At 45.2% G+C, this 21,005-nt stretch overlaps 1 protein-coding gene across 1 annotated transcript in view; it reads right to left on the bottom strand.

Moving 5' to 3' along the window:
* Ildr2 (immunoglobulin like domain containing receptor 2) overlaps positions 1-7,592 on the bottom strand; it is a 57,463-nt gene extending 49,871 nt beyond the window's left edge. The window contains exons 1-2 of the mRNA XM_051148344.1: positions 7,524-7,592; positions 6,041-6,449 (exon numbers count right to left, since the gene is read on the bottom strand). Coding sequence (XP_051004301.1) covers positions 6,041-6,449; positions 7,524-7,592 — 478 coding nt within the window. The remainder of the gene's footprint in view (positions 1-6,040; positions 6,450-7,523) is intronic.
* Positions 7,593-21,005: the final 13,413 nt, after the last annotated feature.

The raw sequence follows: 21,005 nt of genomic DNA, 5'->3' as shown, positions 1-21,005 counted from the left end.
TCCATTCTGCAGGTCCCTGAAGATTCTGCTACATAGTAAGGACAAGATTACAGTCGTCAGCTGACTTAGTCCAGCTGGTAGATTTTACTGTTCGCTCCCTCTCCCATCTCACCTTGGTCTCTCCAGGCACAAGTACAGTTCCAACTCCACAGACTACCCACTGGGCCACAGAATTTCCTTTTCCTATGAGCAGGTAAGTCATGAGACATGTCCAATGGAAGTTTTAAAGGCACTTGTGTGGTGTGGTGCTACACACAGCCTCTGTACTCCCCCAACGCCCCCCGCCCCAAGCATACGCCCTCCACTGTGGAACATCATAACCAGTTAGTGCCTGTTCCTCCATACTGGGTATTATTGGAATGGAAAGACAACTGGTACTGAGTCAAGTCCACCAAGCCTACCAACATCAGCTACCCACAGCTATCCACAGCTTCCATGTGACATGATTAAAAAATAAAGATAGACAACAGTGAGCGATTAAAATTTATTTCTTGATGCTACATCAAAATGCTAAGGAAGAGGCCTAACGAGGCTCACGAGAAGTACTTAGTTATTACTACGTGCCCAACACTGTTCTCGAGTTTTTACATGGTTTCTTTTAGTCATCTAACTAGCGCTGTGAGATGAGTTAGCCTTCCATGTCCAAGTCAAAGGAGAGAAGATAAAATACTAATCTAGCGTTCAAATCCAAGTCACTTACTGCTAACCTTACCCCTGAACATACATATACGCACAGGAGTGCATGTGTGCATGCATGCACACACGCACACAACACGTGCACATCTCCTCTGTATCGGCCCCTTGGCAAGCCCGGGTACAGAAGGGGTAACAGTGTGAGGAGGGCCCTGCTCCTGAGCCAGAGCACTGCATCCTGTAAGCCCAAGACATGGAAGGAAGACAGAGGAAGTAGCATGTTCTTCTGGGTTCTTTCTTGGCCCATAAAGAACTCCTGTCTTCCAAAATGCTTTCTTTCATTTTCAGAGAGCCAAAAACCTATCTCAGCAGCCACGATTTTGAGCATGCATATAGCACAGCCACGTCTTGCATGGCTCCCGGGTGTATAACACCAACGCCTAGTTCCAAATGCTCACCAGTGTCTGTTCCTTCCCCGGGACACAGCTCTTCCCTTTCTGGAGTACTCTCCATACACTCTCCCCTACACACACACACACACACACACACACACACACACACATCAAGACTTAACTTAGGGAAAGCCAACAGCCAATTTTTCTTATTTCCCCTGCACTAGTTTCCTGAATTTCAAAAACTCTAACCCAAAACCCCAAGACGCTACAATAGTCACCATGTATATTCGCCAAAGTCAGGAGCTATAGCTTGATACATCTTAACCAAAACAGAATGACTGCTTGGATTCTGGCACTTGAAACAGGCAGGTTATGCTAAAGCAGTAACACATTGTATCTCATGAACTTTTTAATAAATAAAACCCCAGGGACATATAAGTCCCTTATTTCTTCTGAACTTTGGCCTTTCTGGGCATAAATAGGTGATAATGACCTTACATATCAAATGAGATTAATGTATATGAAAGCCATCCAACACAGGGAAAAACATCATAGCACAAAGGAAGAACTACCATAAGCCATTACCTCTCTGTATGTTTCTGACTATAGCAAAGGAAGGGTTCATGCCAAAAGGTGTGAAAAGATAAGTGCATCCTGCAAAGTGAAGGGATATTCCAGGGCTGTGCTAGCCTGGATTCAGGCCACCTGGTCCAAAGTATTCGCCTCACTCTATCAGTCCCCTTGGAGACCATTCAACCCCATCTTCCAAAAATGTAAAAACATAATTGGTCCTTCTGAAAATCTCAACAATAGATCTCTCTCCCTAGCTGGTTTTTTTTTTTTTTTTTCCATCCTAATCATAAATTAGAATGGAAAAACACTGAAAAAAAAAAAAACTGAGATTATCTCAGTTTCCTTCATTGGGAGAATTATCAAAGGATGAATGGGCCTGTCACTCTTGACCTTTGATATCCAGGTCATCAAAATTAAATGGAGAAAAAGTCCAGACTCAGAATCACACAGCCAAAAGTCACCCTAGAAATCACCCATCTAACGGACCATAAGACCAAGACAGAAACTTGCGCAGGAAGAGCTAGTCCTTGAACCCAACCTTCCCCTCCCAGGTCAGGGATCTTTCCATCCACCACGTTCCAGGACTAAGACTGCTAACAGCACTATGTGCTTAGAGTAAAACTACTAGCACATAGGAGCCCAGAGCTTATAATAACACACATAGTATCAATACTCAAGTCTTTGTAAATCTGTCACCCAACGGACTGATGTGTCCAAACTGAAGGGAGTGATAAGGGTATTGAAATAGCCACCCTCTTCTAATCTGGTGAGGAGCATCCAGGTGGGGCAATGGTGATTGTGGGGCTGGGGATGACAAAGTAGTAAATAAGTTTTGGTATAAGCAATGTCGTTTCTGTGGGAGAAGGCAGAACACAGAAGGGAGGGAGCATAGGCACCAGACAGGACATGAAAGGGGATAATGGAAGCTGAGGTACCAGCAATCTCTGAAAGAGAGTCTTCTTTTCATAGGATTAATAACACTCTAAGTTGCTATACCCACTATCCTTACATAGTCATCAGCCAACAAGGGGGTCCAGGTGACAGCCCATGCCTCAATCCCTCCCTTCCTCCTCCAGACTAAGCTAGGTTTTCTGAGGCACCTTACAGTTCTGAAGGAAGATTTCTCTTACCGCTTTCACACAATGCTAGTACTGTTGTCCTCAGTCCCACAGCCAGTGTCTCTGCCTCTGGACAGGGCTCCTTGAAGGCAGGGGCTGTGTCTTACTCATTTCACTAATCCCAGCACAATACCTAGGACATGGCTATAACCCATTGACTGCATGAAAATCAAGTCTTAGTGCAGCCACGACCTCTTCATTTCAGAGTCAGTTTGGGTTGGAATCCCATGTTTTGGGTTGACTATGCCTATTCTGTGTGCCATTGCTACCTGTGTAGCTCTTACGGATCCATCAACCATCAGAACATAACCTGAGTGCTTGTTTGAATCACGCACCGACTAGATTGACCCTTCTCTTAGGGTAAGGATTGTGTCTGTTGGCGCTTTCTTCCCGGCACACAGACCACGTGAACTGAGTCCATGCCTTCAGGATGGGCTGATACTGTGAATGAAAGAGTGCCGACAGAAAGAGTCTCCAGAGCGGAGTCACAGTGTCGTTCCTTGCAGCCTCTGCTGCCAGGGAAGATGACGAAATGTCACCGTTGCTCGGGAACAAAGACTGAATGAACCCTCCTTCAAGTCTCATTGCTAGATGACACCTGTTGCTAAAATAGCAGCTGGTAAGCTTTTTGTTTTGTCCAAAACAACAACAACAACAACAAAAGCAATCTAGTGCAGGAAGTAGTGCTACAGGGACAATGAGAAATCATGAGGCTAAATATATAGCAGGAAGAAGTACTGGATTTCAGCGATGAAAGAGCTGTTACGGCCTAAGGGAAAGAACCGGAGTGTTGATTAGAAATTGCTCAGCCTGCCTTAAAGCGAAACAGGGGAGTAGAACAGTGGAGAGAGGAAGAGAGAGAGAGAGAGGAGGAGGAGATGGAGGAGGAGGGGAGAGAGGGAGGGAGGGAGAGAGAGAAGGAAGGAGGGAGGAAAGGAGGGAGAGAATGAATGTGTTTTGTCCTTGGTTGTTTCAGTTTTAATCTGTGTTTTCCCCTTCTCCCTCCCTTTTGACCATGTCTCAAGAAAGAATTCACTGATTGGGCTGGACTGAAATTTCTTACCTTTCCTTGTATGCTCTAAATCCTCCTCAGCTTTGACTGCTCTTCTCTCTTCAGACCCCCTCCCCGGCAGGCAGCCATTGTTAGCTCCTTATATTTTGCAGAGGCTGAGAGGCGCCTTGTCTAGCAGTGCCTCTGCCATCAGGGAGGAGGGAAGGGTCAGGGCATTGGGGGGGCGGGTAAGTCCATGACATCACAGGGGTCAGCCTCACTTGCAGATCACCCCTGCCATCTGACAGCTGAGACACAGATAAATAACCTGTTGCCTGTTTCCAGGCAAGAGCCAGCTCTCCAGGTGCAGATGGCAGAAGGCGCAGACAATGCAGCACCTCCCTCCAAACAAAAATAAAGCAACAGAGCCCTCCCTGCAAGAAGCCCAGTGAAGCAGGTGGAGCTGGTGCACATAAGGCTGCCTGGGGTCTGGGAGGCCTGAGATTGCACCCTCAACAACCTCAAATATGCATACCATCTCCCTGCACTTCTATTTCTATAAACTAGGGGAGGGGTGGGTTGAACTAGATTGCCTGTGGTCCCTCCACTAATAGGATTTCACTTCATAAGAAACTGTTAACCATCTAGAGAGACCATATGTTGTTCTCCCACTCTCTGTGGGTCCCAGAGTACTCCTCTTTGGGCAGATCCAGTAGGGGGTGGGTGGTCCAAAAAAGCACCTCTGACTCATGGACCCTCCTAAGATGACCGCCTGACTCCAGAGAAGCCATGGCCCAGGCTGCAAGCCCTAATTCCACACCCCCCCACCACCACTTCTTGAAGATGGCAACTGAGCAACAGAGACAAGAGTTAGGATCCGTGAGGGTGGCAGCTGAAAGCACTGGGAGGGCCAGAGGAGGGAGAAGCACGGATCAGCCAAACCCTGGAATTAGATGATTCATATTTAAATAATGTGGGATGGATGAACTCGGAGCAGTCAAGATAAGAGGGTAACTCTGCTGAGGGTGCCCCCCCACCTTATCCCAGCTGGGGGGCAAGAGGAGGGTTAGGGCCTATCATTTACAATGGGGAAATAGCGCAGGCAACTGATAATTTCATCCTGAAGGTAAAAGAAGATTAGGGGGGGGAGAGCATTTGCCTTTCTTCCTGTTTAAATGTCTTTTCTCCTGCTTCGGTGATTTACTTTGGGCGTTTTTAAGCTGGGTCCCATTTCCCTAGTGTCTCGATCTCTACCCACCCCCTCTCCTCCCCTAACCCACCCCTGGGCCTGGTGGATACCCCAGAGGACACAAACTTTTTTTATTTTTTGCTGCTCTTTGCTCTTTTCTCTTTCCCCCACCGCTGCCCACCCCCCATCCTGTCCGCGTGACCTTTTGATGCCTTATTCTTTTTCCTAGACCACTCTATCTCTTTGGTTGCCTCTGACCCACGCCAAGCCTTGTCCCATCTATCTTTCAGCAGGGCTGCTCTGGGAAATCTCTCTGAGGTGGCCACCCCAGGGCCACTTGTTCCTTTACCCAGAATTAGACAAAGCGTTACAAACAAGGGCCTCTTCTAAAACCAGAAGACAGACGGGAAGAAAGTTCACAAAAGGAGGAAGAGGTGCATCAGAGACACCACCAAAGTTCAGTACCTTTGAACCACCATACAAATTATCCTGCTGGGGGGAGGGGCGTTTGATCTGCTGTCTTTTATCTTCTCCAAATGGCTCCAGTGAGACTGATGGGGCCTTAAATTCCAGGACCAATCAAGCCTGTTCTTCATCTTCTCAAACCCCTTCCCCTGCAGCCAGAGAGCCCCAGAGAATGTCCCTAGGTCTCTCTCCTTCTCTAGAGAAGTAGCTGGGGAGACACTCCCCTGCCCCCGCCTCCAGAAAACAAGTGTTCCTAATGAATCAACCCCTCTGAGCTTTCCCCAGTCCCCTGATCAGGGCTCAGAGAGCCTAACAAACTCAAGGAAAGAGCGAGGAAGAACCATTGTCTGGAGGGGAAACACACATCCTAAGAACAGCCTCACAGCTCTAGTGAGTCAACACCTGCATCTGCATCCAGCTCCTTTGCAATTGCGCTTCTCCACTGCCTCCCCCAACACACAAACACACACACACACACACACACACACACACACACACACACACATCACACCACACCACACCACACCACACCACCATCACCACCACCACCACCACTACCACCACCCATGCAGGCTAAGCCCCTTTAAGAGTCAAAAAAGAGGAAAATGGGGTGGAGTGGACCACCACTATGGAAATACATATAAAGTTATCCGTCGCTGTAGCAACCGACCCTTACCTGTGAACCAGAAGACAGCGGTCCACCCCAACATGACCCTACCCATCTTCCCCAACTTCCCATCCACATCCAGAGTAGGGAAAGTGGGCAGCTGCTGGCACGCTAGGATCCGATGACCTCGCGACAGCAGGCGGCGGCGGAGCGTGGTGCTCCGCGCGTCCCTGGCGCCACAGCCCTCGGGGCTGGCCGAGCAGCCGGGCCGGGGCGCTGGACGCCGCCGCCTGCGAGACGCGCGCTGCCGCCGGCTCCAGAGTCCGCTTGGGCTGCGGGGGCCGTTCCCGCACGCACAGGCAGCGCGGCGCGCGGGGCGAGTGCCTCCCCGCAGCAGAGCTCGCCGCGCGGGGGAGCTCGGCCGCCGCGCCTCCGCCTGCGCCGCCGCCCGCCAAAGTTTCTTGGTCACGTGCCGCCTCTGGGGCCCCGCAGGTCAGCGCGAAGCAGCAAAGTCCACCCTTGAGGGCGGACCATGTGAGGGCTGCCACCCGCGCTTTGCTCAGGCAACCTCGCAGGCTGGAACTCGATGTCTGCGGATGCTCACAGCCTTGCACCTGTACTGAATGACAGGGACTGGCTACAGGGCTTGTCATAACTTCTCTTGGGGCTTAGACTAGCAACTCCTTTTGCCAGAACAGTGTTTTGGGTTGTTGTGGTTGTGGTTTTTTCCTGTGCCCTCGCCCACCAAGAGGACTCAGCCAAAGTGGACTCCATAAGGAGAAACCCATTATGCCACATGTGTGGTTTAAGGGCCTTTTAATGGAAAATGAGTAAAAAGGAGAGTGAAATGGCACCTATATATTCGCCATTTGTAGGACACATTTACATGGGTTATGCCCAGTTTTAAAATGGAGTTGTCTCTCCTGTCTATTGGAAAGGAGTCACAATATGTTGAGAAAGAGCTGAGACACGAGTGCTTGGATTAACAAATACATAACAAGGCTCTCCTAGAGCTAAGAACTAAGGCTATGGGCGGGGTCCTTGAGAAGCCTCATCTGGGGCTCACAGGAGAGGGAACCCCATACTATAGGTGGCATAATGCATATTTACTGTAGCGATTGAGCCAATGTCACCTTGGGAGACTCAGGGAAAGGACCCCCTGGACAGGGGAAGGAGTAAGTTAGTCCTGAGGATGGGACTTGAAAGGTGAGACAAGATTTGGGCTGTTCAGGGTTGTTGGTGGTTAAGAAGCAGGCACCCATGTTCTGGCTATAGGAAGGGAGAGAGCCCTGAAGGACCCAAAAGAGAGCTTATCCTGAAGCAGAAATACCCTCACCCTAAGAATGACACGTGTGAAAGTGGGGGTGATGCACACAGGGATGTGTGTGGAACAGGGAGGATGGTGGCCTTTTGCCACAACTTGCCTTCGGAGATGCTTTTGCATATCGGAATAGTTCCAAATACAGAAGCCAGAAAGTCTAGTCACCTCCTGACTAACAAAGCTGGAACATAGGCCCTGGCCCCAGCATGGGCAGGGTGACCTCTCACTCACATCTGGAGCAAGTGGAGCAAGAAGCAGCGACACTGGAGAATCGGTTTTGTCATGAGGTAGCAGCAACATCTGGGGCCAGGGCCAGAGGTGGTGCATGGAGGTCAGGTGGCCACACTGCAGGGGTGTGACCTGAGCTGCAGTCCCAGTGTAGCCTCTCTGGGTTCCAGCTCAGTCGCCTGCATCTGCATCTTCAGCACTCATAGTAAGTCTTAGAGCCACTCACTACGTTTTCATGAATGGTCTTTTCACTTAATTTGAATGTGATTTCTAATGTATGCCATTAAGAACACTGACTAATAAGCTCTATGAGAGAAATCTTTAGCACTCAGAATACTCAAGATAAAACTGTCACTTAACACCTGCAGGTTTCTTATGAGGGTCTAGGCATGGCTGTGGATGGTGTACAAGATTCCTCGTTTAATCCTAGTGAGGAAACTTGGACATAAAGATTGTAGCTACTGCCTTTAAGATCAAGAAGCCAGTAAATGGCAGAGCTAGAATTTGACCTTAGGTCTCCTGGGAAAATGTATACTTTCCACTGCAAAAAGTTTATCTACATGAAAGGGTTGAAGTATCAATGTATTTCCATTATGCACTGCTATTTATTGCATGCCTATGTATGTACATAAAATGCTTGGTTGAGAATTTTGTGCAAAACTTAGACACAGACACATGAACAAGTTTAAACAGAAAGGAAATAGGGAGATGTGCTGAATGAGAAGTGAATGCTCACAGAAGTGAGCCTTGGTTATGTGCTCAGAGTATGTCCCTTTGTGTATGTCAACAGGAATCAGGAGTATTGCCAAATAGCTATAACACAGTAAGTGTAGAATGCAGGTGCCCTGTGTGTCATCCCAGAAACTGTCTTCAGTGTATCATACGGCATGCTTATTTTACAACTAGACATAGTGGTCTATCTCAAATGTTCCTGGGTGGGACCCTGGGCTACATTCTAAATTGAACTATGTGTCTCTCCCAAATGCAAATCACTATCAAGGTGATAAACAGTCGATATGAAAACATTAAGGCTACCTATAGTGATCCAAAACATACAGCCTAAGGGATAGAGCAGAGGATGCTGTGACAATGGGGTTACTTTTGTCATATTGCTGGCAGATAGTAAAAAGTGAGACACCCATTGTCTTTAATTTTTTGGACTCAGCACAGCAGAATTTCTGCACAGCATCTCCTTAAAAGGGAGATTCCACGTTCAATTAAAAATAATAAAAATCAAAATCACCATGCAACCTGGAAATTTGCATTTTAAACCTTTCCTTGAGTACTTTCAATAAAGTTTAGCTTTTAAGAAGTAATACTTTTTCTTTTCCTAGGAAGCTGTTAATATTTGCACATTAGCCCATGCTGTGGCTAAGTCCTCACTGTCACTTCTAGCCAAGCAGAGCAGGACTCTCAGTAGAGATTGGTTGGTCACAACAAAAGGAGGGGCCTTGAACCCCCCCCCCCAACATGTCACACTTTCTCCTGCAATGAGCCCAACATGTCTGAACAAGATCCTACAGTGGACCAGAGTAGGGGTCTCAGACAGTCACGAACTAGGATTGGGTTTGGTGGAGAGAAGGGATGGACAAATAGTCCACTTTCTTCACTTTCTTCAAAGCTGCATACTTTAGAACGGAAATCAGACACAGAGAGTAGAGACGTGAGGCACCACAGGAAGACATGCTGGAAGCTGGGAGCAACACATAGTTATAAAATAATGCAGCTGAATCCTCTTTAAAACATGATTTCATTGCAGACACACAGGCATGCATGCGCACGAATCCTGTTTAACATGGGTCTTTTTAAAGCACACAGATAAAAATCGTATTTCTGATCTTTATTCCAGGAGGAATAGATGAGGTAGGACTTCAAAGCTTATATTTAAAAAAAAAAAAAAAAAAAAAAAAAAAACCTACGTGTGGCCCACCCTTTTTTTTTTTTCTTTGCTACCTATTGGGTTTGTTATTCTCCGCATCCTCATACCATCAAAATCACCCCGGTGAATTCTGAGTTAAAAAAAAAAAAAAAAAAGATCCTAAACCAAGGGCTTTACTGGAAATGGAAGCACTTTAAATCTAGAGGCTCTTTTGTAAATAGGGGATACATTGTTTCATCTTTTTAAAAGCTTTAAAAACCAGCATTGTAAATATATAAAGTTCATGGCACCCTCTGTGTCAACTGCCAAGAACAGAGGTAATTATATCATAAGCAAAAGACTGGGAGAATATGCCATAGTCTGTGTGTTGGTGCTATGTTTCATCTTAGAGCCTGTCTCAGATACCCAATTTGGGTGATACTGAATGCTGAATTAAGCGATGCTTTTGTGGTCTACCTGGGGTCAGAACCCCCTCCATTTGAATGAGCTCTCTGAATACTTTTCCCAAAAGGGTCCATGCAAGAATAATGTGCAGAAAAGGAGAATGGAGCAGCGTGATATCAAATATGAAAAAAATACCTTTTAAAAACAACAAAAAGATGATTTTTAGGTAATATTTTAATTCATTTAGACCTTCTTTATAATTTTCTATACACTGTTATTTCTACAAAGTGGAACCGTTTCTGACTAAAGATATGCCCTCCCAAAATGTATTCAGTGTCTGAGACTTCCCTGGAGGAAGGGAAAGGCAGAGAGGAGTGGCAGGTGTTTTGTCAGGCCTATATTTTTAGCCAGATACAAAGCTCCCAAATGTACACCTGCTCTCATTATGTCTCAATTGTGATCCACTAATCAAGTTAATTATGAGGATTTGAAGCCCTGGGAACACTTTGACTAATACTTCAACCTATAAATTGTTTGTAATTTACAGGGCCAGAGATGAAGTAAGGCTATTTCTCTGTTATGAGCCCTCATTCTGATTTTGGCTTGCGTTTCTATTTCTGTTCCAATATTAGCATCTTTGGAAACCTGGGTAACATTGGCAACTCCCAAAATGGGGAACAGAGTGATTCTGATCCCAGTGAGCAGGCAGCATCTGACAGTCCCATGGAAAAAGAAGAAAGGAGAACCTGGCCAGTTGGATTTCACAAAGCCAAAATGCTTTAGGGTCTTGTGCACTAGGATCTTGAGAATTAAGGTGAAAGGTTCTTGCTCAGAAGCCTAAGAAATTTTTTCTAGAGGCCTTCTCTGACCTCAGCCACAGACAGAAAGAACCCAAGGGATAGAAGTGAGCTACAAAAATACATCCTCTGATGATCTCACCCCCAGAATATGGGTAGATGCCTCATACAGGGTAGCTCCAAGGTCAGACTTACTAGGGAAGAGAGAGACACGTGGACAGAAATGTTGGATGGGTTGGATTGGGCTCTCAGATGGAGAAACCTCAGCACAGTGCAACCTCAGTGTGTTTATTATATACAGCTGGACACAGAGGCTGGGTTCTAAACTACAGATATGCAAGAAAGCAGGGCTTGTGGCTTGCCCCTGGATCAAGAAGACTGGCTTAGCTCAAATGAGTGAGAGTGGGGCTTGCTTCCCAGAGTGTGTGTTCACAAGGGCCCAGGAGCAAAATCCCAGCTGAAGGTGAGCTGGAATCAGACTAGGGAAATTGGGCTACAAGGTCTGGCCTTGGTAGGAGCAGTCTCAATAGGGGAGCAGTCCTTAGCTGTAAGTATCCATGGAGAGAAAGCTATGAGGGACATTTTCGGTACACACTGTTAATATCCACACCTGGACCAAAGGAAGGGTTTCCCATCCTGTTGGGGACAGGCCATATGGCTGATGTTCAGCCATCTTGTCAGAGCCTAGGTTCCTACTCCAGCAGTCTGTCATTTACCAGAAACCAGCTGACCCTGTGGTGTTCGGCAGTTAGACTAAAGATAAGATTTAGACGGAGCCACCCTGTTGTAGTTTAGCAGTTAGATTAGATAAAGATAGCAATATATTCGGTGTGGCAGAACGTTGTGACCTGCTTGGAATTCCTCGCATCTTGAGATAGCCTGTAGCTGGGTTGCCATAGCAACATGCTTCCCTGCCCCCTGTCTTATAAAACCTTCTACCTGAAAAATAAAATTTGAGAGCTTGATCAAAGACTTGCTCTCCTTCTTCGTATCTTGTGTTCTGTCCCTATACAGGAGAATTCTCTTCCCGAGCGTTAGTCAAACCCCGCTGGCCGGGGCACCATCCCTCTAAGCCCCGTTGATTAGCTCTGTTTGTAGACCAGGAAATTGGAGCCTGGAGTAGAAACCTGACTTCTCCAGCTGGCGTTGCTCATGACTGAGATCTACGGGGTCCCATGACACTGCAACACTCTCATATCAACATGTCATCTTGGCATGGGGAGAAGGCTTTGCAGTTTTCCCGTAGGTCTGAGGCTATGGTCCTTGGCATGGCCATGCCAATGTCAACAGCACACATTCACTCAGGGACTCATTCACACAGGGCTTCCTCTGTTCCCCACACGCAGGGATCAGGTAAAACGTAATACAAAGGCAGAGAACTGAGCTTCACGAAAGAAAGCAGCTGAAATGAGCAAAGGGAGTATTATAGAGCCTCCACCTGGAACTTTGTGCTGGAATGTGGGCTGAGGATGTGTCGTACAAGTGTGTGCACCGTGCCCATCTTCACCCACTCCAGATGCCTTACACATGGAGAGGGTCAATACGTATCCCCATCAGCTCCAGCACAGTCACCTTCCCTTTACCTTCTTCTTCTCTCTTCCATGAAATCATTGACTTATTCAGCACCTACATTATCTAGAAATTTAAGATGAATAGGAATTCAGATGCATGGCGGCCCATGTGTGAGGAGGGGTGCAAATACAATGGTGTGACGGAGATTATGTTAGGGAATGTATCAGGTGTGGTGTGGGAATGAAAACAGAGGGAATGGGCAGTTCGTGCAGCTCAGAAGCATTTTCATTGAAAGGTAACCCCCGATCTTAAATCGTAAGTATCACTGGGACAGGACCTCTTAGTGCAGAAGGGAAGCCAGAGATACAGAGACATAAGCAGCAAGCAGAGGGGAGAGTAGGGCTTGCTTCCCAAGCATGTGCTCAAGTGGGCCGAGGAGCAACGACGCTGAGATCAGACAAGGGAAACTGGGTTTCCAGGTCTGCACTTCAAGGCAAAGGAACTCATGAGAACTTCTAAGCAGAGGAACATCAGGCTTGTGTTTCGGCAGACTGTGTTTCTGGCCACAGACTATAGCAAGAGTTGAGGAGAGAGAAAGCAGGCATTCTCCACAGAGGAGTGTATTTCAACAGGCTTGGAAGGGCCATGGTACGCCATGGGTAGGAGTTGAGAGAAATATTACAGGGACAATGCAAGAGGCAAAGTCCATGTGACCCACAGAAGGTCATAGAGATACAGACTCAGCCCGCAGGAGGAACTGAGCAGCTTGGGGTCCATTACTCAGCGTGCAGGAACACATTCAGGCAATGTCTAGAAGGGACTCAGAAATCCCTGGGTTTGTTTTGGTAAATTTTCAGATCACAAACATCTCAGAGCGTCTGTGATACACATGTTGATATGAGAGTGTTGCAGTGTCATGGGACCCCGTAGATCTCAGTCATGAGCAACGCCAGCTGGCGAAGTCAGGTTTCTACTCCAGGCTCCAATTTCCCGGTCTACAAACAGAGCTAATCAATGGATCTGTTCCTGACAGTTGTGAGGGGGCTAGGGAATAAACTCTCACGGAGTGTTTAGGACAGGCCAGCGTAGTAGCTTTCAAAGGACATTAACTGTTACTTTCTCAGAGCAGGATGGAGGCTGTACACAAACAGTATCAAGCATTTAATACAAAGCAGCATTTCCCAAAAACTACTATACTGTCCTCAGGTGCTTTTCAGCACACTTAGCTGAAAATTACACCTTCTTAAAAAAAAAAAAAAAAGAGAGAGAGAGAGCGAGCCTACCCACATCTCCAGTCGCTTTCCTTCATTTAGACTAAAATCAAAGTCTTCCTGGTGGCCTTGTGGAAGTCTTACATGGCTTGGCATGCACTCACGTCTAATATCCTATGTCCATACCTTCCACCTTGTTCTAGCTATAAGAGTGGCTTTGCTATTCAAACCTGCCCATCACTCCCTTCTCACCGGCGTGCTTGCTGCTCCTCCTGCCTGGAAGGGTCTCTAGGACTTTCGTGGTCTGGCTTTCCAACCGCTTCTAGTCTGTTCACGCTCTGCGGTCTTATCAAGGGGCTTTCCTGAAGTTACAGTCTCTGTCCATTACTATTGGCTTTTCTGTTTTTCTTCGTCAGACTTTCCCAAAACAATGTTCTGACACCTAATTAGAAACATACTTGTTTATTTCTTTATTTCCCACTTTCCTCACTATCACCTTTGTTTTTATCCAACCTATTCCTTTGCCTATAACAGAATAGGCTCTTATTTCTCCTGTATTGAGTAAGCGGACCGCTGCCTGCTGGAGTCACTTATCTCCTGGTTCTCATAATTTCCTTTCTACTCCTCCCTATGCTCCTCCTTAGTCACCTTTACCTGGTCTTCTTTCTATGACTTCTAAATGTTCGTGCTCCTCGGTACTCCATCTTTGGTCTTCTTACTCTCTCTCTTTGCCTCTCTGCTCTCTCTTTGCCTTATCTCATCCATTCCCAGCTTAAATACCATCTTTATGTGGCCTCCTTCCAAATTCTATCTCAAGGCCGGAACTCCAAGCTTACATGGCCTCTTGCCCACTGACTATCTTCACTTGAATATATAATTGGCATTTAGAAATTAACAGGATGATAATGAAACCCTTAGTCCCCAGACTGCCCCCTATCAAAGTCAGCCACCCTGTAAGATTTCTGAATAGCATAATTGATCTGGCTGAAAATTAGATCAAGTTGTTGTGTTTATTTGGGACTTAAGAATGAAAAAATAAATACCAAAGAATGAGAGGAGCAGATACAATAAGCTCTGTAGTGTTTTGACCCCTCCCTGGTACCAGCATTGTCTTCCCCCGCCCTGACCCTGCTCCTCCACCTCCAGAACACAGTAAAAGCACTACTTGCCACTTGGTTATCCAACCACATACCTTTTGGTTACTCCATTTCTCTTGTTCTTACATCTGTAAGTTTTTTTTTGTTGTTGTTGTTGTTTTCTTTCTCTGAAATACAATCTAGCCATCTCTTGCATCCCCCGGTGCATCTCTCTTCTAGGTCACCATCTAGGCTCACTTGCACCTAGCCTTTCTTAAGTCCTCTGGGTACTGAGGACTGAATCCTCGGGATCCTACGCTCTTGCACATACTAGGCAAGAACTTCACCGTTAAGCTCTATTTCCAGTCGTTTTTCAACTTTGAAATTTTTGAGTCTAGGTTTCCATAAGTGATTCCAGTTGACTTGAGCTTGTGGCCGTCTTGCCTCATGTGGTATTCATCTAGACTCCCTTCCTGCACCTCGTGGTACTGGGGATGCCGGGAACAGTGGTAAGCGCCCTACTACTCAGGTACCCCCACAGCTCCTATCCCTTGATGCTTGAAGGAACCTCTTAACAGAGTTTACCCTGCCATTCTTTTTTTTAATTTTTAACTATTATATATACAGGTATTTGCCTGCATGTATGTCTGTGTAGCCTGTGTGTGCCCCCAGAGACCAGAAGAATCAGATTCACTGGAACTGGAGTGACAGGTGGTTGTGAGAAGCCATGAGAGTGCTGAGAGTCAAATCTAGGTCCTCTAGAGAAGCAGTCAGTGGTCTGAAGCACTGAGCCATCTCTCCAGCCCTATAGTGCCCATTCTTACTGCTCTTCTATAAATGTTTATTGGGGGAAGGGGCATGGTGCACACATGGAGGTGTGAGGACAAGTTGTCAGAGCCAATTCCTTTCTACTACCATGTGGATTCTAAGGGGTGAACTCAGATTACCGGGCTTCTTAGGATCTTTACCAAGGAGCTAGCTCACATGCTCTCATCCTCTGAGGCATTCTCCAGGTAGCAGTAACACTGGCCTTAAACTATACATCATACCATGACTTGTTTTTTAAGCATTTAAATAATAATAGATTTCTGGTCCAGAGAGATGGCTCAGCAGGTAAAGGCATTTGCCACCAAGCCTGACCACCTGCATTTGACCCTCAGAACCCACACACTAAAAGGAGAGAATGGATTCCCACAAGTTGTCCTGGTTTTCCTTACACATTATAGCACATGTACATTCCCCACAAACAAATAAATGAAATTTTAGAAAGAGATTTAAGGTGTTCTCACTACAAAAAATAAGTAACAAGGTGTTTTATATATATACATATATATATGTGTGTATATATATCAATTAGCTCAATTAGTCATTCCATGGTGTGTGTGCATTTATCAAAATAGTGTGTACATATACAGTAAATGTTTGCACTCTGTTGATTAAAATAATATAAAATGACCATTTTATTGAGATTACAATTTGAAGTCTTCATAATGGCCATGCCCAAGCCCTTGTTCATTTTTCCAACCTCAACATACACCATTGTCTACCTGAATAGCATCATCACACCACTCCCAAGCAGACGCTCCTCTGTACCAAGGACATGGCCAGACCTTTATCATCTGAGCCTCTGTGTAGCCCACTCCCTTTGCCTGGAATTATTTTCTCTCTGTTCATTTCTACTCTTTGCCATTTTCAAAGTCACCCACTCTTCAGGGTGATTTGTCCTGACCACCTTATCTAAAAATTTAGTAATTAAATAAAATGCTATTTTTTTTAAGCATTAAAATAAAAGAAAGTAATTTGGATCAAGGTAGAGTAACAGAGAGCACAGAGTTATCCAACAGCCTGAGGCCGCTAAAAACCTGGCCAGATATATGGAATAGAAATGACTTCAGACCCTGGACATCAGGGAGAGCATGCTGTGTGGCTGCACCGACTGCTGAAGGTTGGGATATCCAGAATGGAGCAGCACGAAGGAGAAGCCCTCAGAGCCCTAGCATCTCCTTGAGTTGAGAAAATGGAGGCAAGTATCCAGGTCATCCGGGGCAAGAAGAGTTTGCCAGCAGAGTACCAGGAAAGAGGAAACAGCATGAAGAAAAAGAAAGCCCAAAGCACCCTGGAGTTCTGGTGAGGATCTCCCTTGAAGCCTCCACTGAATACTGATCACTGCCTGTGTGGGAGGAAACTACACGGTGCCAGGGAAAGAACAACTTGAAAGGATTAGAAGGAACAATCCTTGGAATTCACACAGGGCTGGAAATAGTTTGTGTTCTTGTCAGCCAAAATGGAAAAGCCTCCAGATTCATGGACCATCAGGTGGAGTGCTCAGAAGGGCGTCACATTAGTAGAAGGGAAAATTGGTCCTAGCAGTTGCTCTGCCCTCAGATAACAAGGCATAAGAGCACAGAGCGAAAGGAGCAAGAGTGAGCATTTAACTGTTTCCAAGTAACCAACCGTGCCCTAGAGCAAAGCAGGAGAATATAGAAATAGGCATCATTTAACAAAGCAAAATGACCAGCATCCAATCAAAAATTACCAAGCAGAGACATAAAATATTAACACTATTTAGTATGTAAAAGAAATCAACCTGTTGAGACAGGTCCAGAAATGACTCAGATGACAAAAGAGTAGACAAGGATAATTAGTTGTTACTGTAACTTCTATATATTACAACTCAATTCTGTGTGGAGGAAAGTAAAAAAAAAAAAAAATGGCTATGCTAAGCAGAGAAATAGAAGATATTTTTTTTAAGAGATTCAATTAACTCCTGCTGATAGAAACAGAATAATCTGGTATGAAAATATACTGGTAGGACTAGCATCAGATATAGAAGAAAATATGAGTGAACATGAGGACATAGCAATGGAAGAAAAGTATGCACAATGAGACAGAAAAAGACTGAGGGAAAAATTAGTAGAGAACTGTGGGATCTTCATGCAGTGTGAGGGGATGGATATATTCTTTATCTTATTTTCAGGCACAGATTTACAGGTGTGCATATGTCAAAACTCACCAAACTTCATATTTTAGATATGTTCACTTTGCTGTACGTTGATCATTTATCAATATTGGTTTTTTTTTTTAACCCACAACACCTTGTAACTGTCAGAAGGAGTTGGCTATGGGCTTTTTTGCTTTATCCAAATACAATACAGGGAGTAGGAGGCAGCTCTCTGATGTGGCTGGGCCTGAGTTCTGGAGGCTTACAGACTAGGCTTCTAATGCAGAGACTGACAGCCCCAAGACAGTTATGGTTCCAGTCTTTCAATGGCAAAGGCTTACTGTTGGGTGTGCTCAAAATGAGCAATTTTCTGGGCTTAGAGGACCAATGCTCAGGGGCTGGCGTTTGACTCTTTCACCTTTGGTGGATTTTTCAGACACTTCTAGAGACTAAGCTTGGCTTTACCACAATCATTCCAGCATTCTTCCTAGTATTAGCTTATTGTAGCTTCAGCCCTTGATGACTAACTGGAACTCTCGGTGGCCTCTTGATAATGTGTCTCAGAGCCTGGGTACCAGGGCTCTCAGCTCACAATGGCTCACCTCGGCCTCTTGACTGCCTCTTTTCTGTGGTTGCTATTGTTGACTCTGCTCTTCTTGAAACTCGTTCTGCCCATTTTATCAGTGATAAAGACCATGTACCAGCCAAAGGCCATTCAGAGGAGCCTCAGTGGGTTCAACGCTGCAGCGCTGGGGACAGTACATGAGAAAATCCTCCTAAGTGAACTCCAAAGATCTGGAAATCATCCTGCTTATGTCACCAGTGATGGGTGTAACGTGCTTATGTATAGACTGCCGTTCTTCCAATCACAGCCTCACCTGTGCTTCTCGCCCCACCTAAGTTTTACCAAAGCACCAAATCACAACTTGCTTTTTTTTTTTTTCTTCTGAGTCACCAATAACCTTCCCATCCTGAGCAAGAACAGACAAAGAGAAACTTTGTCGTTGCTGATTGATGGTCCTGTTACTGATGTAAACTGGTGCAGCTGTGCTGGAGCGAGCCCTCCTGAAGCAGAAATTGTGACCACAGCAGTAGCCAAGGTTGTAGGTGGAATGTAGTTGCCTCAAGACATCTGTGAAGCATTCTGTAGTGAGGGTACCAGGATGGCCATCCATCGGGTCACCAAACATGAGGCTGCTTCGTTAACAGCTCCCTTCAACAACTGAGCACAAGAAAGGGATCTGTTATGCTGCCTTTTAGGTGAGGGCTGGAGAGATGGCTCAACAGAAAGAGAAGCCTGTACGGGCCTGATGACCTGAAATCAATCTCCAGATCCCACATGTGAACCGACTCTTGAAAGTTGTCCTCTGGCCCCCACACCCTATCTATGGAATGAAGAAAAACAAAGTAAGTAACTTTGAAGTCAGCAGAGAAGTAGAGCAGAAACACTGATCAATCCAAGTAAAGCAGAAGTGAGAGAAATAAACCTATAAAAATAGACATTGAAAAGAATAAAATATATTATTCCAGAAACTAGAAAAAGAAATGCAAAACAGGCTGAAATAAGAAAGGACAGATATATTTAAAGCAGAAAGGGGTGAAAAGAAAAATGTTTTTCAATAGAACAAAGTTCAGATTATTTAAATGATCAATAAAACAGTTTAACAGATATTAATAAAAGGCTTGGGGGGCTGGAGAGCTGGCTCTGTGGTTAAGAGCACTTGCTGCTTTTCCTGAGGTCCTGAGTTCAATTCCCAGACATGGTGGCTCACAACTGTTGATTCCCTCTTCTGGCATGCATGAAAACAGAGCTGTCATATACATAAAATAAATAAATCTTTAAAAAAAAGAAAGAGAAGACTTGGAAAGTTTATATAACATTATGGAAAATGGAGATGTTATATAATTTTTAAAATTATAAATAAGTGTTGAATTTATTTTTATGCCAATCTGTAAAATAAATTTTATTAAAGTATAGTTTACACAGAATAAAATACACATAATGTAGGGGCTGGAGAGATGCCTCAAGGGTTAGGAATTCTAACTGTTCTTCCCAGAGGACCTAAGTTCAATTCCCAGGACCTACATGGCAGTTCACAACCATCTGTAACTCCAGTTCCAGAGAATCCAATGTCATCTAAGGGTACCAGGCATGCACATGGTGCATAGACATATATACAGGGAACACACCAATACACATAAAGTAATAACTTTTGAAAATGCATATGTCTCAAACTACAATTTGATTAATTTTGCTTGTCTGGTTTATAACCACCCACACTGCAAAGGGCAAAATAGTTCACCACCCCAAAGGTTTCTATGTTCATTGTATTCCTTCTCCTAACCCCAGGTTTCAGGCTACTAACCATGGTCTTGCCTTTCTCTGTCCCGGTCCACGGGATATATCAAGCCAGGGTTCACCTGAAAGAAGGGGTGCGAATTGGAAGAGACAGAGACACATGCAGTATGAGGCCAAGATGGATTCCGATCAAGGCCCACTTTATTAAAAAGCGAGTACGGTTTATATAGCAAGGGCACCACAGGCTCTATTACAGTCTCACTTCCCCTAGCCCCCAGGCAAGAACACAATCCTCTGAGAAGCTCCCTGTAAGAACTTCCTTACTCCTCTGGGTAGTTCCCTGTAAGAATTTCCTTATTTCTTTTCAAAGGTAAATAATCCAAAAATAGCCCGAACTACTTCAGCAAAGGTCAACAACTCGAAGATCCCAGCATGTAACCTGAGTACAGGATTTCTAACATGGCTGAATTTAACATGGCTCCCCACATTTCTCAAGGGTTGTAGCCTCGGTGTCATAGAGAATGCTAGCTCACTTCTTTTTATTCCTCTGTAGTCTACTATATCATACCCCGTGATTTACCAAGTGAAGTGTTGTTGGATTTGAGTCATTCGGTACGGGGCTTCTTATGAACAGAGCTATTATGAATTCATCTACAGGCCTTTGTGTAAGGCCATTCCTTTGCAAAGAGTGAAGTTGCTGAGTCATGCAGCTAAGTATAAGAAGATCCTATCAAGCTGATGCCGCATCAATATTTATGAAAGTTTCAGTAGCCTCATATCCTCACTAAATTTTATACCAATATACTTGCAGTCCCAAATGTAAGATAGGTTTCTAAGAGAAATGGCTGAAGAAAACTGCAAAGACAACCCATGCCAGATACTGACACGGTTCAGCCCCCTGCTGCCCTGCAAACGAGAAAATCTACCAAATTTTCAAAGGATAAGTAATTATCATCTCTTATTCAATTCTAATTCTCTTTGAAAAAGGACATTCACTTCGTGAGGTAATAATAACCCTAATACCAATATTTAGTAAGAAAAGCTGCCACTCATATATGGCTTGGAACCCTTTCTAAGCAGAGGCAGAGACACAAGCACACACAGACAGACAGACAGACAGACACACACACACCAGTGAAGCTGGGATTGGGTGAGTTTTTCTAACCTGCTGAAACCTAGAACCTCAGCAATCTGTAACCTCAGTGTGACTCCTACTTACAGAAGAGGCAGTGAGTAGAGCTCCCTAGAGGTCGCTGGAGGTAAACAGTCTCGACTGTAAAATCCAACGAGGAAGGAGTCACAATAGTTGCTCACACTGGTATATCATTCATAAACTTTCATTCTCGCACTCTCCAGGCAAGCTCTGAAGCCTGACCTGTACAGGTA

Source organism: Acomys russatus, chromosome 6, assembly GCF_903995435.1.
Source record: "Acomys russatus chromosome 6, mAcoRus1.1, whole genome shotgun sequence".
Lineage (NCBI taxonomy): Eukaryota > Metazoa > Chordata > Mammalia > Rodentia > Muridae > Acomys > Acomys russatus.
This window is presented reverse-complemented; position numbering and strand designations above follow the sequence as displayed.